We start from the raw sequence: 16,176 nt of genomic DNA on the forward strand, positions 1-16,176 counted from the left end.
AGCATCTAGCCCTTTTGAGATCCAATGGGGCACGAGGCAGGGGTGCCCGCTTTCGCCCCTCCTCTTTGCGCGATTCATATTGAACCATTGGCATAGAAGATAAGAGACAACCCTGATATTCTGGGCATCCCATTTGGCGTGGAGAGACACTCCGTGAGCCTATATGCTGATGATATCCTTGCAACCCTTGAAAAGCCAGAACAATCAGTACCAGCATTTTTGCACGAACTGGAGTCCTTTGGCCAGGTCTCCGGTTTTCGGGTAAATGTAGGAAAGTCCATCACTCTTCGGGTGGGCCAGAGGGGATGGCTCTCGGGGGTGGAGGTGTGGAACCCTTTGGGGGGTCCCATATCTGGGGTGGATCTGGCCCCATAAATATCACAGATGGTAGCGCTAAACTACTCCAAATTTCTCACTCAGATCAAGAAAGACCTTCAGCAATGGAAGCATCATCCACTGTCACTGCTGGGGCGCGTCACTGTGATCAAAATGTCCATTCTCCCTAGGGCTCAGTACCTATTCCAGACGCTGCTGGTCTGGCACCCATCGGGGACTCTCCATAAGCTACAACAGACAATACAGCAGTTCGTATGGGCTGGGGCGCGACCTAGCCTCCGCAGGGACCTCGCCTACAGGCCCCCAGACGAAGGAGGGCTAGGAGTCCTGCATTTGTTGGAATATTTAAGAGCAGCACAGCTTAGATACTTGGTAGAATGGAGTCGACCAGAATCTGAAAAGAGGTGGTTTTTCCAGGAAAGGGCACTGACGAAAGTCTTCCTGTGGAAGGTTGCCTTCTTGAAGAAGGCGGATAGACCACCGAACCTTAGGGGCTCTCCCATAACAAATTCCTTGCTGCGAGTGTGGGATGGGGTGTCCATCAGGAGAGGGTTGATGTCCTTCCCCTCACCTATGACTCCTTTATTTGACAACCAGGAGTTCAGTCCAGGGATGGAGGAGGGAGCGTTTTCAGTGTGGCACGACTCGGACTGCAAGGCGGCGGGGCACTTTTTTGATCTGGATGGAATCCTCCCATTTTGGGAGGTGCGACAATTGTATGCCATTCCGGAATCTGATCGGTTCCAATACTTCTAACTCCGCCACTGGCTCCTCCAGCCAGAAGTACGGCCTAAGGCGAGCAAGACCCTCACAAAATGCGAAAAGTGGCATTCTGACAAGAAAATGATCCCAGAATTGTATTGCATGCTGAGACCTCCAGCCCCTTTGAGACCCACGGCTGGCCAGAAACGATAGGCAAGGGAATTGGGGAGGGAACTTACAGAAAAGTAGTGGAGGGACATATATTATAGGGCCAATCATACGGTACGCAACACCGCCAGCAGGGAATCAGCGGTCAAAGAAGCCACCTACTAGTACTTGACACCAACTCATTTGCAGAAGGGGAACCCGGAACGCAGCACGATATGCTGGGGAGGATGCAAGGAATCCATAGTGTGATTATTAGTTCATATTTACTTCCATTAGGAATTTGAGTGCTGGCCAATTTTTAACATTACAGGGGGCTGCATTCATCGTGTACATAATCGCATCTCATTCACCGTCCCCGAAATTGTGCCAATCTACAAACTTCCAGGCTCAAACTACATTATCCGATAAGCTTTGCGTCCGTCACGCACGTCTCACAGCAGCCGGGCTACGTGTACTGAGAATTTAACTTCCGGGTTAGAGAAGCTGACGTATATCAACAAACGAGAGGTTGAACACGCTGCTGTACGATTGCCGGATAGTGGAGCAAGCCGCTAGGATTCTGAGGTAAGCCTCGAACGGAGGAATGAAAGTCAGAAAACAGTGTCTAGTATTAGAGCAGGAAACCTTTCATACCGTATGTTACAGCTGGTAGCAACGTGGATTTAGTCACGGCATGGGGAGCTGAAACATAATTTATAATCAGCAGACAAGCACTTCATCTAGAAGGTATGCTTTACATCTAAATGTAGACGATAGGTTTCATTCCGGGGATTGCCATACGGAGAACTCATGAGAACATATGAATGTTTGTTTAGGTGCCGATGTTCTGGCGCTTCAAATAATTTGGCCGAATTCAAGATCCATAGCTGAAAAATTCGGGCGGGAGTAAGTATATATGCCTGTAACAGAGAACTTCTGTATCTGATGTCCCTGATATGATTCTTGACAACAGGACGTTTTTTGTTTGTTTTATTTTCTTTTAGATTCACACTTCGAATTAGAAATCAGAGGAAGTCCACGACGGTGACTTTTCTTGAAGTTGGTAAGTCGTGGCCAGGTGCAAATGTTTAGGAGCACTGGGCAGATGAAGTTAGAACTTGGCTCTGACATTGTTTTTCGTTTTTCTGTTTTTACAGTGGTTGTTGGTCCTGATGAGAACCCCATACAATGACCGGGGTTTGAAACGCGTAGACCTTTGTTATTTCCACTCCCAATCAAATTGTATCTATGTTGGGATTAAGGCTTATGATACATTGTAAAAACTGTGTTGATAAAACTGTGTAGTTGCTTGTGCAATTTATTATGCACTTCCAAAAACTTTGTTAGGGTAGTGGTCAGGCCTGTTTTCACAACAACTATACTGGCCTGTAAGGATTGTGTAATGTGTGATGAGTGTGTTGAATGTGTAAATGTGATAGTGCCTGTACGAATGAATAATTAGGAGTGAGTGTGAATGAAAAGAGGTGGGTTTATTTATTCTTTGTCATTATATGTTTTGTCATTTGTTTGTATATATCCCCTATATGTATCTTAAATGAAAACAAATCTATTGTATATTAAAAATAAAAGCTAATAATAAGCTTATGGTTGCTTGGCTTGATATCCTTGCACCTATCATTTAGTGGTATAGGAATTGTGTATCAGTATTGGCAGCTTGGTTGGTGTTTGATATAGGTTTTCAGCACACCAGTTCAGGGATGGGGGTGGGGGGAGTTGTTGGTATGTTAAATTTTTGACAGACATGGCAGAGGGGGTAAACCTCGCAATACGCTTTGACAAAGACCACCCCAACGGCCACACCGTATGGACACTCGAGTGCCTCCAATTAGATGATTTTGTATGCACGATTGATCGGGAGGGGGGATTTTTTTATGATTTGGTGGCAGAGGTACCCATTGTGTATGTGGTTTCCTTCTTGCAAAATGTCAATAAAACATAGTTAAACTTAAAACATATATTAAAATATATGACACTAATGAAAAAATCGATATTTTAAACAACTATATTTTTGAAAACGATATTAATGACTTCCATATATTTAAAAAAACTTTATTTCTTACATTAAAATCGATATTCTTGACCACGATATTCTTGCTGTCGATATTTTTGATTTACGATATTTAGGATTGGATATTTCCGTAGTTCGACATTTCCAACTCGATATTCTGTCTGCACACCATTTCTGGAACCCTGGGTAAAGTGCCTCTGCTCTCTGGGTACAGAAACAAAGCCCATCCTGGGCAGAGGTGTCACACCTCCTCCCCCAGGATGGGCTGGGTCCCCAAAAGGGGAAGCTTCAAAGGCATGCCACCTTAGTGAGAGTCATTGCCGTTTACTGCAACTGGCTCCTACTGGTTTTACCCCCACTTGGGCGGGAGAATGGGCGGAAAAACCAAGCTAGGGGGAAAGGTGTGCCCCCGTTTGCCAAACCCACCCTTAAGGTCCCCTCCATCTTAAATATGAGGGGACCCAACCAATCAGGAAGAGGCTTATGCCCACCTCCCACTGAGGGGCATACTAGGAGTGGTACCCACCCCAAGGTAGGGCTCAATTGGCCTTCACCTGCACACCCCTTTATCAACCCGAAATTTAGTATTTAGGAGCTACCTTGAACCTTGCCTCTTCAGAATTGAGGAAGAAAGAAGAAGGACCCAAGAGCCATGCTGACCCAATAAGAAGAGGACACAAACTGTTTTGGCCCCAACCCTTCCGGCCTGTCCCGTTTACTACCTGCCTACAGCAGGAACCCAGGCAAGTCCAGCAGCCAGCAATCCCCAGAGCCCCGCTGACCTGCCCTGCACTCATCTAATAGACTCTGTGTCCTGTGAGCACCGGCTTTGCTCGAACGAAGACTCACCCCCAGAATCCGGATCCAGGCAGCTCTGTGACTCCACGCGTAGGTCTCCTCAGCGATCCTGACCCGGGATCTGGTGATCCCCGATCCCCCTCAAGACGAATGGTCCCCCGACCACGACCAGAGCTGGTAATAAAACCTGACACCAGAAGACATTCCTGCACCTGACGCCCCTCGCCTTTGGGTGGCCCAACCAACGGTGTCCAGTCATCACCCAAGAATCCAACTTACCTCTCCAGCCTGTGGTTGCCTTCAGGTAGTCTCCACACCTGAGCCTGCAGCAACTTTGATGAACCGAAGGTCTCCATTGAAAATCAAAAGGTCCCCGACGTCATCCTGGCACCCTGCACCCAGCCGCCCCTGTGCCGCTGGTGGTGCAGCTCCTGTGCTGATTGTTGGCTAATGTTGTGCACCTGCACTGTGCACCCGGCCGGCCCACTGCCGCTGGTGGTGCGATTTGAGTGCCTTCTAGACCTTGGGGAACCTTCGCCCTAACCTCCAAACCTTCTTCTCGCAAGTTGTTTACTAACTGAGAAACCGCAAACACTTTTTCCCCATGGGAACTAATGTTGTGATGTTTCGTTTCTAAGTGTTGAGCTGAACTTTGTATGAAAGAAAAGGTAACTAAACTGCAATCCTTAAAAAGTCTTACTTTCCTTGTATTATGAGATCCAGGGTGTGGTATATAGGCATACCACCCCAAATAGTTGATGTAATCCAAATGTAATCTAAAAGTACTCCAAAAGTAATTACTGTGTAATTTTAACTGTTTTCAAAGCCAATGCAAACCTGTAACGACTCCAGTTCAATCTACAATTTCATCTCTGTGTACAGCCTTGCATTTGAGAGTATATTTTACTTACCTGTGCCAAGTCCTTCTTGGTTCTAGAAATAAAATATAGGTATATATTTTTAAACTTACCTAATTGGTCTGGTTCTGTCTTTGAATGTGTGACATTAGCCTTGATTCAATTAATACAATAAATGCTTAATAAGCCTAACTGCTGGCCCAAACTACAACAAAGAGAGCTGTTAGTAATTACCTAACTTAACCTCTGCTAGACCTCCGGTGACTCGCTTAACTCTGTGCACACTCTACCTTACTTTGGTGGTTAGTATATAGAGAGCCAGCTTCCTACAAAATGGGTTTAGTCAATTTTAGTTAAAACCAAATATGAAGCAGAGCAGATTCTTTGAGAACTAAAGTTCTAAATTTGCTGAACTTACTTGATAAAACAATAAAAGCTATTCACATGCATTTGTATTCCAGTTTGTTTGTTGTCCCAATTCTTATCACCACTAATTATTCAAATTAAAATACTACAGTCACAAAATAGCATGAAAAGAAATGTTATGCCAATTAGCAACCTCAACATTTCTGAAGAGAATGGATTGTTTTCGTCTGAATCTGCATGTTAGCAACATCAGTTGTAACTTGTTGACATGTAGTGCAATCTCTGGCTGGCATAGAATATTGTGAAGTTTTTCTAATTATCTACAGATTTGGTTTAGTATCTTTTTGGAGTGCTGCATTCTCCCTGAGCTATGAAGATATGTCACTGTATGCAATCTCACGTTTATGGAGCCATCACTGTTTGTAAGATGCTTTAAGAAGCTCCTCAAAACTCACCTTTTTAAGCAGGCCTACTAATTAATTTTTCTTGCCATCTGTTTGATACCGCTTCGCGCCAGGATACTCAAGAGTAGTTGTGCGCGCTACAAATTCCAATATAACATAACATAACATAACATAACCTCAAGCCTCTGGTGTGGACACTTGATGTAACTTCAACCCTCTGGTGTGGTCACTGTTTCTAAACGCAGGCCTCTGGTGTGGTCACAGTTTGTAACTTTACGTCTTTGGTGTGATCAGTATTTGTAACCTCAAGCCTCTGATGTGGACAATTATTGTAAACTCCAGCTTCTGGTATGGTCCCTATACACCAATGCTTCTGGTGTTGTCACTGTAAATCCAAGTCTTTGCTGTGGTTACTGTTTGTAACCTCAAGCCTCTAGAGAAATCAATGGTCGTAAACTCCAGCCCTTGCTGTAGTCACTGATTGTAACCTCCAGCTTCTGAAGTGATCAGTGTTTGTAACCTCAAGCCTCTGGTGTGGTAAGTTTTTGTAACCTCCAGTCTTTGGTAACTGTTTGTATCCTCAGGCTTCTGGAGTGGGCACTGTTGGTAACCTCCAGCCTCTGGTGTGGTCACTGTTTGTATCCTCAAGCCTCTGTTGTGATCAGTTTCTAACCTCAAGTCTCTGGAGTGGTCACTGTAAACTCAACCCTCTGGAATGGTAAGATAAGATTCAGGGCATCATTGGGTTTTATAGACTTGGTGGGGAGAAGCAAAGACCACTTACTTGGCATAGGCCTTCTCCAGCAGCGCGCTCCAGAATTCCGAGCGCTCGGCGGATTGCACAAACATCAACTTGCCTTTCTTGACTGGTAACTTGTCATCGATAACCACATCCACCCAGTCTCCAAACCGCCAAATCTAAGGGGTAAAGCAAAGTCAGAATGAAAAGAACAGACAAAAGGCAACATTACTGGGCAGAGATAAGATAGCTAGCTTCAAGGCCTTAAAAGAACACAAATGTTTCCAGCAGCCTCACCATGTGACAATCGCAGTCAGCCACTAAATGTACGACGTATTCCCATTGCGAGACTGCTACATATTCACAAGAGGCCTCCATATGCTCTATTAACTACACTGTAAGCTCCTTGTTGCAGATAAAGTGCAAGCCACCTGCTTCCTTCTGAGCACCATCCTTATGAGTTTCACAGTGTCCACCAGGAACGAATGCAGACTGTCCAGGCAATCAGGAGTGCTCCCAGTATCCGCATTAACAAGAGGAATAATAAGAGTTTGTCGAAATTCAATGTTTTCCATGAAACTCACACATTTCACACATATGGCATTAACGTTTACTAGCCTGTATCTGATGTGAAGATTGAAATTGTGGCAAACCTGGTGTTGAAAGGTCCTACGAAGTACCAGCAGGAAAGTGGTTTCTCCAGTATTGGGGTGTCTTTCATAGATTCACATGCTTGAATATTCCCCGTCGTCGAAGTGGAAGCCCCACGGTAAATAAAATAGCAATAACCAATATCATATATGTATATAAAAACATAATTACATACATCCCAAAACCATAAATACTCATAAGTACCATGGGTTAGCATTAACACATAGAACTTATTTAAAAGAAAAGGGCACTTAAATAACCTATCCATGTCGTTATGATAGTCCAAACTACAGCTAATCAGGCACCAGCACCCTCTAAAACCTTCTCCCCAGAGGCTCAGGCCCTCATATTTTCTATTGCACGTCATGTGAAGGGAGTCTCCCTGAGCTCTGCTCAGTTTTCTCTACTTCCTATTGGATTTTTTTTCAGATTTTAGGATGTCCTCAAGAAAGAAATCTCTTTTTCGACCATGTGCTTCTTGTGGGAAGTTGCGGCTCTTCTCAGAGGACCCTCACAAGAAGTGTATTTACTGCCTCTACCAGAACATGAGGTAGGCAAGTGTAAGATTTGCAGGACATTTTCCACCAAGACTCTTAAGGACAGAGAGTGGCGTCTCCTTTTGTGGTTACAGAGGCTGAAGGATAAGGAGGGCCCTCTTTCTGACGCAGATAGCATTGCGTCTGGGATGTCTAGAGCCACTTCTAAGCGTAGCAGTGTGCAGGAATTGCCCTCTCCTTTCCTTAAAAAGAGGAAGCTTCAGCTTCAGTAGGCTCCTGCAGTGTCTCCACCTCTTCCTGCTAGGCCTACGCCCCCGAGTTCTGACTCTCTGGCGTCCACGGCTCCTTCAGAGCATGTTTCCACCAAAAAACGTGCCAAATCGTGATCTGTCCGATGACGAGATCTGCAGTTTCTGGCTCTTCGACGACAGTGACAATGACATCTGCCAGCAGGTCGTCGACGGCTGATGCGTCGACGTCTTCAGCGTCGTCGTTGGTATCCAGTGAGGATCAAGTCAGTCTCGTCGACGATTCCTATTTCCTCTTCCTCATCTAAAAAGGGAGTCTTTTCGACGAACAAGAAGATAAAGATAATCCATAAACCATCCTCCTTTCTAACCAAAGAAAAGAAAGAGAAAGAGAGAAACCATCAATGACTACCCCTGCACACCTACTGGCCAGGCAGGTATGCGAGAAGGCAACCAAAATCAGGAAGAAACATGATGACAGAGAAGAAGAGAAATACACAGGATTACTTATGCTTCCCTGTAATAAAAAAATATTAAGATAATAAAATGTTAATAGCACTGGGTGAAACAGTCCACTACAACAAGAAGCAATACGTTGAGGATAAACATAACACCCAGTGTACTGAAACCCTACACCATAGAAATAGGACAAGAACCCAAACTATGCACCCTGCAAGGGTAGAAATAAGCATGTGCAGGAATGACCTTAAGTGGAGATCTAAATATTGTGCACTGTAAAAGTAAAAAAAACACAACCCACACTAGACACATGTAAGGTAAAGACGTGCACTGTAGTGAAGGTATAAGTCATGTAATGTCATGTCCGTGTAAGGACGCACCTCAACTGGGGGTCATATCTTATGCACAGGATGGCGAGGAAAGACCAAACAAACATACCTCCGAAGAGGTCAAGAGATTGTGCATTGTGGATGCGAGACAACAGTCCATGTAACACCTCGTGTAATTTAGGATTGGGAATGCGGGACAGGAGCCCCGCAACGTGTGAACCTTGAGGTAAAAGTGTGCACTGAAACACAAGAGACATACCTCATGGAGAGGTCAATGTTGTGCACAAGAGTAGCGGAAACACAGCCCACGTGAAACACCCCATGAAGAGGTAAAAACACTGTGAACTGTAGCGAATGGGCAAAGGACCCATAAACAAAACCTTAGACACCCTATGTAGGGTGACAGAACAAAAAAAACAACAACCCTGGGTTAGAGTCTGTTGTTGTGCACTCTAGTGACAGGGAGAATATGAGGACTGAAACCTATATGTAAAAAAAACAATGTGCACTGTAACAAACAGGACAAAAACCCTACCCCGTATGGAGGCACACATATTGTGCACAAAGTGAGGTAAGCGCAAAATTACACTATAAACATGAGATATGTGACTGTGAAGACGAAAATTGGGGATAACATCCCAACATATGAGCAGGCAAAAAGAACGCGCAGTACAGGTCCAGACAAAATACTAGTATTGCCAAGACAGTAACATGTTATACAAAATTTACACAGTGAATAATTATCCATCAAAGTAAATCTGTGATCTCTGTGAAGGAAGTACAAGCTCAGAATGTAAAACAATGTAAAACAATGTGAATCCATCCCGAAAACTGCTGACTAAAGAAAACAGTACCTGAGTATGCCATAATACAGTCTGATGGCCCAAACAACATACAGTTCACATGGTGCCACCTCATTCCGGGGCGAGTCAGTCCGAGCGATGATAAACCCACGTAGGAGACTCGGGTGAGGTTTGTTGAAAGAAACACAATGTTGCAACATTATTTGGTGATAGAGGTGCATTCACTCAAAACAAGCAGATTTGATGTCAGAAATGCGGCGTTATAACGGGACTCAATCTGGTTAATAATGCATGGTTGGCAGTAACAAGCGGAAGTAAAGACATGACGAAACTGCTGCCAACAGCAAGATGGCGGGACATAACCTATGTCGCTCCGGAAGGCTCCCGGCGTAGGCCTGCTCCAAGAAAACGTGCACCAAAATGTCCACAGAAGAGCTCCAATCCCGGGCAACAGAACCTTGGAGGCGAAGAATAAGAGGGAATGGCTCTGGGGGCGTGGCTTGGATGGCAAGGAGGACAGACGCCTAAGTCCGAAGCCTCCGTCACCCTGATACAAAGAACGGCGAAAAGAGACAGTGAAACCGCCCGTAACAACCCACTAACGGAGCAGAGGACGTGTGAAGGTTTGAGGCACAAAGTGGCGAGAAAGCACAACTTTCCAGAGTAAGGAGAAAGGAATAAAGACCCAAAATTGGAAGGAAAGGGGACGCACTGGACGAAAGCAAGATGGGGGCACACTACTAAACGTCGGAACAAGATCACCCACCACACCGTGAGAGAAGCTCAAGTAAGAGGCACAACAAGAGCGGAACAGAGGTCCGGCCACAGAGCACACTCGAGCGCACCCAGCAGACGGCGGTAAAACTGCAAAACGATCGGCGGGAGCGGGAAGGTAGGAAGCCGTAGCAAACGAAACCGAAACTGCAAGGAGACACCCTCAGCGGCCATTTTGAGGGGTACTAACGAGCGACTAGGAAGGGCAAAAGAGGGGAATCTCCCCGCAAGCTGAACAGTGGGTGAAAACAACGGGCTAAGACGCAAGGTGGACTAATAGTGCGCTGAGGCAACAGCATACTGCACGTGCGACCAGTAGAGTGTGCACAGCCAGACCATCAAGCGCAGCCTTTAGGCAAGAGCGATACGGTGGAAGGCAAGCGAGTGAAACCGAAATGGAAGAAGAACCTGGGGGCAGCCATCTTAAGACGCAGCAGGCGGAGCAGAGCACGCAAACTATAACAAAGCACCCGCAGGAGAAACGGAGGAAGGCAGATGAGCGAGTAACCCAAGCGGTAGGGCGGAAGCCACTGGGCAGTCAACACGAAGGCCAAGTGCCGGGCAGAAACCACAAACCACCGAGCACCGCCAGTCACGGACTGTCCCAACACCGCCCTCCGGCAGCTGAATGCAAACATTAAGAGAGGCAAGCCGACAAAAGAACAGCAAGGCGAAACCGGAACGAGCTCAAGGCACAACAGAACACCAGCCAAATAAATGAAGGGAATGACCTGGCAAAGGCCACTAAGAAAACTATAGATAACATACAACTGGAACTGGTAGCCATAAGGGCAGACCAGAGCAAGTTGAACTGCACAATTGATACGGCCGAGAAAAGGATAAGCAACCTAGAAGACATTGTGACTAGGACAAACAGAGACATGGGGTACGTGGCAAAAACAATGAATGACCTACAAAAGATGATGGCAGAGCAAGATGACCGAAGCAGAAAAGGGAACATCCGACTCTTAGGGGTACCTGAAGGTGAAGAGGACACAGCTGGCACATGCGCAGCTCTGTTGGAAAGCCTACTACTAAAACTGACGGGTTTAAAGTTTGACAGACCATTCGAAGTAGACAAGGCGTACAGGGTACCAGCAACAAAGCAACCGCTGGGGAAGGGCCCGAGAACCATCATATGCAAACCACTGCGAGCAAGCCACACTGAAGCCATCTTCTCCTTCGCCAGAAAGGGCCAAAACGTGAAATGGAATGGTCAAAAGATCATAATAACACAGGACTTCGCGAAGCTAACGGTAGAAACAAGGAAAGGGTTTCTGGCGTTGAGGGACAGACTCCGGAAAGCAAATATAACGTTCAGCTTCGCAGGACCGGCCAGAATGCGTGTCACTGACAGAATGGGCACAAGGGTCTTTGATGAACCCAGCGAACTGCGGAGATACCTGCAAGGACCAGCCCCCCTTAAGAAATGGAGGCACAGAGTCCGGGAGCAGTAAAAAGAAGAGCCTCATCAGACAATCCCGAAGGAGGCGCAGAAGGTGGGCCCTCGCAGGGAAATGCCTTCGGATGCAACAGAGAAACCAAACCAGCACCAACACAACAAACCTACCTCACAGCACAGACTTGAATGCAAGTATACACCCTCAGGGACAACAGTGAATAGCTGTTAATAGAATCTACCTCAACACAACAAACCTACCTCAGAGAGCAACTTGGAAATGAAGACATCAGTGCCTTGCGGACAATGCAGATACCTCACAGGTGCACCACAGAACCTTCCACGCCAAGATGCGACCTGCTGCCTCAAGAAGAAGCTGCACAACCGAATATCCTTTAAGCAAGTTGAAACCTATCCAACAGAAGGACGGGGGTGAGAAATGGACTCAGGGGTGACGGAGGGTGGGAGGACCCTTGCTGTCCCACGCCTACAGAACTTTGCCAGGGGGGGGAGAGTTTGGGGGGGTGGAGAGGGACAGTGGGGGGGAGGGCGGGCAGCAACACGGTACAGTTGGATGCACACGATTGTCTCTATATTCTATCTATCTTTACCCTTCTCTATTTCTTATCTATCTCCCGGGGGGGAACCATTCTACAGACCAGGCTAATCACAACAATACAGGGAGTGTAATGTAGCCATACATGCCAAAAGAGTCAGCGAGGGGAACAAACCACCATGACTACACAATCGAACGCCCTACTACTCTCAGACATCAAAGTGGTGTCCCTTAACGTGAAGGGCCTCAACCAGCCGATCAAGAGCAGGAAAACACTCGACTACCTAGTGAAACTCAAAGGGGACAAATATGTCCTTCAGGAGACCAGAGTCTCCGAAGAGGATGCGCAACGCCTCAAAGCGAAATGGATAGGTGAGATAGCTTGCTCACCGGCAGTGAAGAAAAAGGGAGGGGTCATCACAATCGTAAGCAAAAAGGTCCAACTTGCGATACAAAGCTGCCAAACAGACACGGAAGGGAGAGTCCTGATCACAAGCCTTAAAAAGGGGGAAGAAACGTTTCACGTAGCCAATATCTACGGGCCCAACTCAGCTGACAAAAGCTTCTGGTAAGAGGTGGGGAATAGATTAGGCAACATCCCCCAGGGTGAGCTACTGGTCTTAGCAGGGTACATGAACCAGACCATAGACAACGCCATAGACAGACACCCACACAGGGCTAGTCACAATTCACAAGAACAGAACCCCCTCAAAAACCTCTGCGCCAAACTAGAGGTGAGCGACCCGTGGAGACTCCAACACCCGGCAGCACGGGAATACACCTACTCACAACCCCACAACTCATACAGCAGAATTGACTACATTTTCATGTCCACCACCCATACACACCTCATTGACTCAACGGAGATAGGCCCAGCGACAATCTCTGACCATGCACACATCACCCTCAACCCTCAAAATCAGCAGCAAACACAATGAAAAACCCAGCAGCAGCTGGCGGCTAAATAGCGATATCCTGGAACAACCAGCCAACATAACCGAAATCAGGGAGGCGATAGAAGATTATCTTACCTTCAATGACACAGCGGAGACAGATAGAGAGATCCTGTGGGAGGCACTGAAAGCGACAATAAGGGGGAAACTCCTAAACATCAAGTCCAGAATGAACAATAGCAGGACTAGGGAGATAACAGAGCTAGAAAACCAGATCAAGGACTTAGAAAGAGGGCACTGTGCAAACCTATCCAACAGAAACACCCTCACGGAACTAACCAAAATGAAGTATGAGCTCAACAAGATACTGAGTGAAAGAGCGGGCACGTGGATTAATAAATATAAAGTAAGTGTGAGCGGGAAATCCGTTACGCTCGCGGATTTTGCGGATTTTTGGGAAATCCGCAATCCGCGAATTTTGCGGATTTCCCGCAAAATCCGCAAAAAAAAATCTGCGAGCGTAACGGGTTCAAAAGTTGAACCCCTACTCATGCAACTATTTTACAATGGCGCCAGCAAGCTGCCAGCGCCGTTGTAAAATAGTTACAAAGTTAGCTTGCACAGGAACCACTAGATAAAACGAAGCAGGTGCTGCTTTATTTTATCTAAGTGCTTTCTGTGCAAGCTAACTTTGTAACTATTTTACAACGGCGCTGGCAGCTTGCTGGCGCCATTGTAAAATAGTTACAGCTCACAGCTCACTCAAGGGACCCCTGCGCCCTTCGGGATGATTGCATAGTAACACACTTATGGACGCTCGAACTAGTTGATGCTCAAATTCAGTGACTCATTCATTAGCCCAAAAACAATCGTGAGCGTCGTCGAGGCTGGACAGGTGTGCCTTCTTCCCAAATCTACCGTGGAAAATCAGCTGTGATGCTGGATAGGCTTTGCATCCTTGACTTTCACGAGCGCGATACCCGTGCTGTTCCTGTGACCAGGAGCTTCTTTCTCTTCATCTGCTGAACTGATCTTTCTCTGACCTTTTATTCACACAAGACGAGGCACATACCCTACTGGGCACATTGTGTCCGCACGGGTTTCTGCAAGTTCGCACGCGTTTTGTACAATTTCGCAATTTGCGAAATTGTACAAAACCCTCGCGAACTTGCAGAAACCCGTGCGAACATAAAAAAAAAAAATCCGCAAATTCGCGGCAATTCGCGGATTTTGCGGATTGTGAGTTCGCAAATCCGCAAAATCCGCGAACGCGAGATTCGCAAAATACGCCCATACCTAATATAAAGCCATCAACCTGTGCTCAGCCAACAAGGCAGGGAAGGCGCTAGCCGCCTGCCTAAAAGCGAAACAAAGACAACACTCTATAGCGGCAATCACAGACAAAGCAAATAAGACACACACATCAAACAAACAGATCCTCAAGGTGTTCAAAGACTTCTACAAAGAGCTCTAAACATCAGACAAAGGCCTAGCAACTGACGGGGGAGCGGGACTACTAGAGAAACTCAACCTCCCTAGACTCACGGACCAACAGAGGGAATCCTTGGAGGGGGACATAACTGAGGCAGAGGTAGAAATGGCGGTCACCTCCCTAAAACCAAACAAGGCGCCTGGCCCAGACGGGTACACAGCCGCTTTCTATAAGCAATTACTACACCAGCTGAAACACACCATGGTTGAGCTTTTCTCACACTGCATACAGAAAGGCAGTATGACGAGCTCAATGTTTGAGGCAAACATCATAGTCATTCCCAAAGAAGGCAAAGACCCACAATTCCCACAAAACTACCGCCCAAAATCACTCATTAACGTTGACTGTAAAGTTTATGCGAAAATAATGGCAGCACGACTAAACTCCTACCTCCCCCATCTCATCCATAATTCATAGGTGGGATACCTTAAGAACAGACTATCCCAGGATAACACCAGACTTCTATGCCATCTCATACACCACACAGCCAACAGCCAAGAGAAAGCGGTCATGATTGCGCTAGACGCGGAGAAAGCCTTCGACAGGGTCTCATGGCCCTTCCTAGACCTGTGCATGGGGAAATTTGGCCTGGGAACAAAATATAGGAACATGGTAATGGCATTGTATAACAAACCCCGGGCCCGAGCAGCGTTCAATGGGGGGACATCCGAACCCTTCACCCTAGAGAGAGGCACAAGGCAGGGATTCCCACTCTCCCCCGCCCTATTACTACTGGCAGTGGAGCCACTCCTAGCTATGATCAGACACAACCCGAGCATAACAGGGGTCAAAGTCGGAGACAAAACGGTAAAGTTAGCAGCTTATGCGGATGACATCCTAATTACAACCAACAACCCGAGCACCTCCATAGCAGCACTGATGCACACCATTGAGGAATACGCCTCAGCTTCAGGCTACAAATTAAATAGAGATAAGTCTGTATGCAAACCCATGAACTGCCACACAACAAGGGCAGTGAGGGGCACATCAGGACTAACTTGGCAAAAGAAACCCCTAAAATACCTGGGCCTCCTATTTGGTAGAGATCTAAGATCTACCCTTGACCACAATGAAAAAGCAATCCTTAAAAAGATCAAAACGAAGCTAGAGTCCTGGAGCCCCAAATTCATCAGCTGGTGGGGGAGAGTAAAAACCATCAAGATGATGATAGCCCCATGCTCAACTATCTGCTAAATATGTTGCCGCTAACCCTAACTGAGGACTTCCATAAGAAACTCGACAAAGCAATTAACAGTTTCCTGTGGAATGGGAAGAAAGCCAGGATAAGCCTGCAAAAACTAAGACTACGGAAGGAGCTGGGTGGTCAAAATATTCCGAATTTCAAGACCTTCCTAACAGCGTGCCTAGCGAAACAGGGAATGCAGTGGTTGACCTCCTTTCCTGACTATGAGCCAGTATGGCTTGAATTAGAGAAACATATCCTAGAAGGCGCTAACCCCGTAGCCATCCTCACGGCCAATAAGCACCTAGAGGCGAAAAACGCAGTGCTCAAAAACACTAAGATAGCACTGATGCAGGTAGACGAACAGATGGAACACAGCATTAAAGGGTCAAGGTGGGAGTCGATATGGTTCAATTTGAGAATAACATACAGAGGCAGAACATTGGCCAAAAAAGAGTGGCATAGCAGAGGAATCACCACACCGGCCCAGCTAGAGAAAGACACAACACCGCTC

General features: G+C 46.5%; 1 protein-coding gene and 1 long non-coding RNA gene across 4 annotated transcripts in view; one reads left to right on the forward strand and one right to left on the reverse strand.

The window, feature by feature from the left end:
* The window catches only part of LOC147706804 (calpain-1 catalytic subunit-like), an 815,105-nt gene that overhangs the window by 618,929 nt on the left and 180,000 nt on the right, over window positions 1–16,176 (reverse strand). For all 3 annotated transcript variants that reach the window (XM_086925934.1, XM_086925935.1, XM_086925933.1), the window contains exon 4: window positions 6,424–6,557. In XM_086925934.1, the coding sequence (XP_086782060.1) occupies window positions 6,424–6,557 (134 nt within the window). The remainder of the gene's footprint in view (window positions 1–6,423; window positions 6,558–16,176) is intronic.
* Window positions 1,705–2,851, forward strand: LOC147706806 (uncharacterized). Its single transcript, XR_015296428.1, has 4 exons — window positions 1,705–1,770; window positions 2,022–2,091; window positions 2,190–2,248; window positions 2,343–2,851. It is a non-coding gene; the product is annotated as an uncharacterized LOC147706806 (long non-coding RNA).

This window comes from Lissotriton vulgaris, chromosome 6 (assembly GCF_964263255.1).
Source record: "Lissotriton vulgaris chromosome 6, aLisVul1.2, whole genome shotgun sequence".
In the NCBI taxonomy this organism is placed as follows: domain Eukaryota; kingdom Metazoa; phylum Chordata; class Amphibia; order Caudata; family Salamandridae; genus Lissotriton; species Lissotriton vulgaris.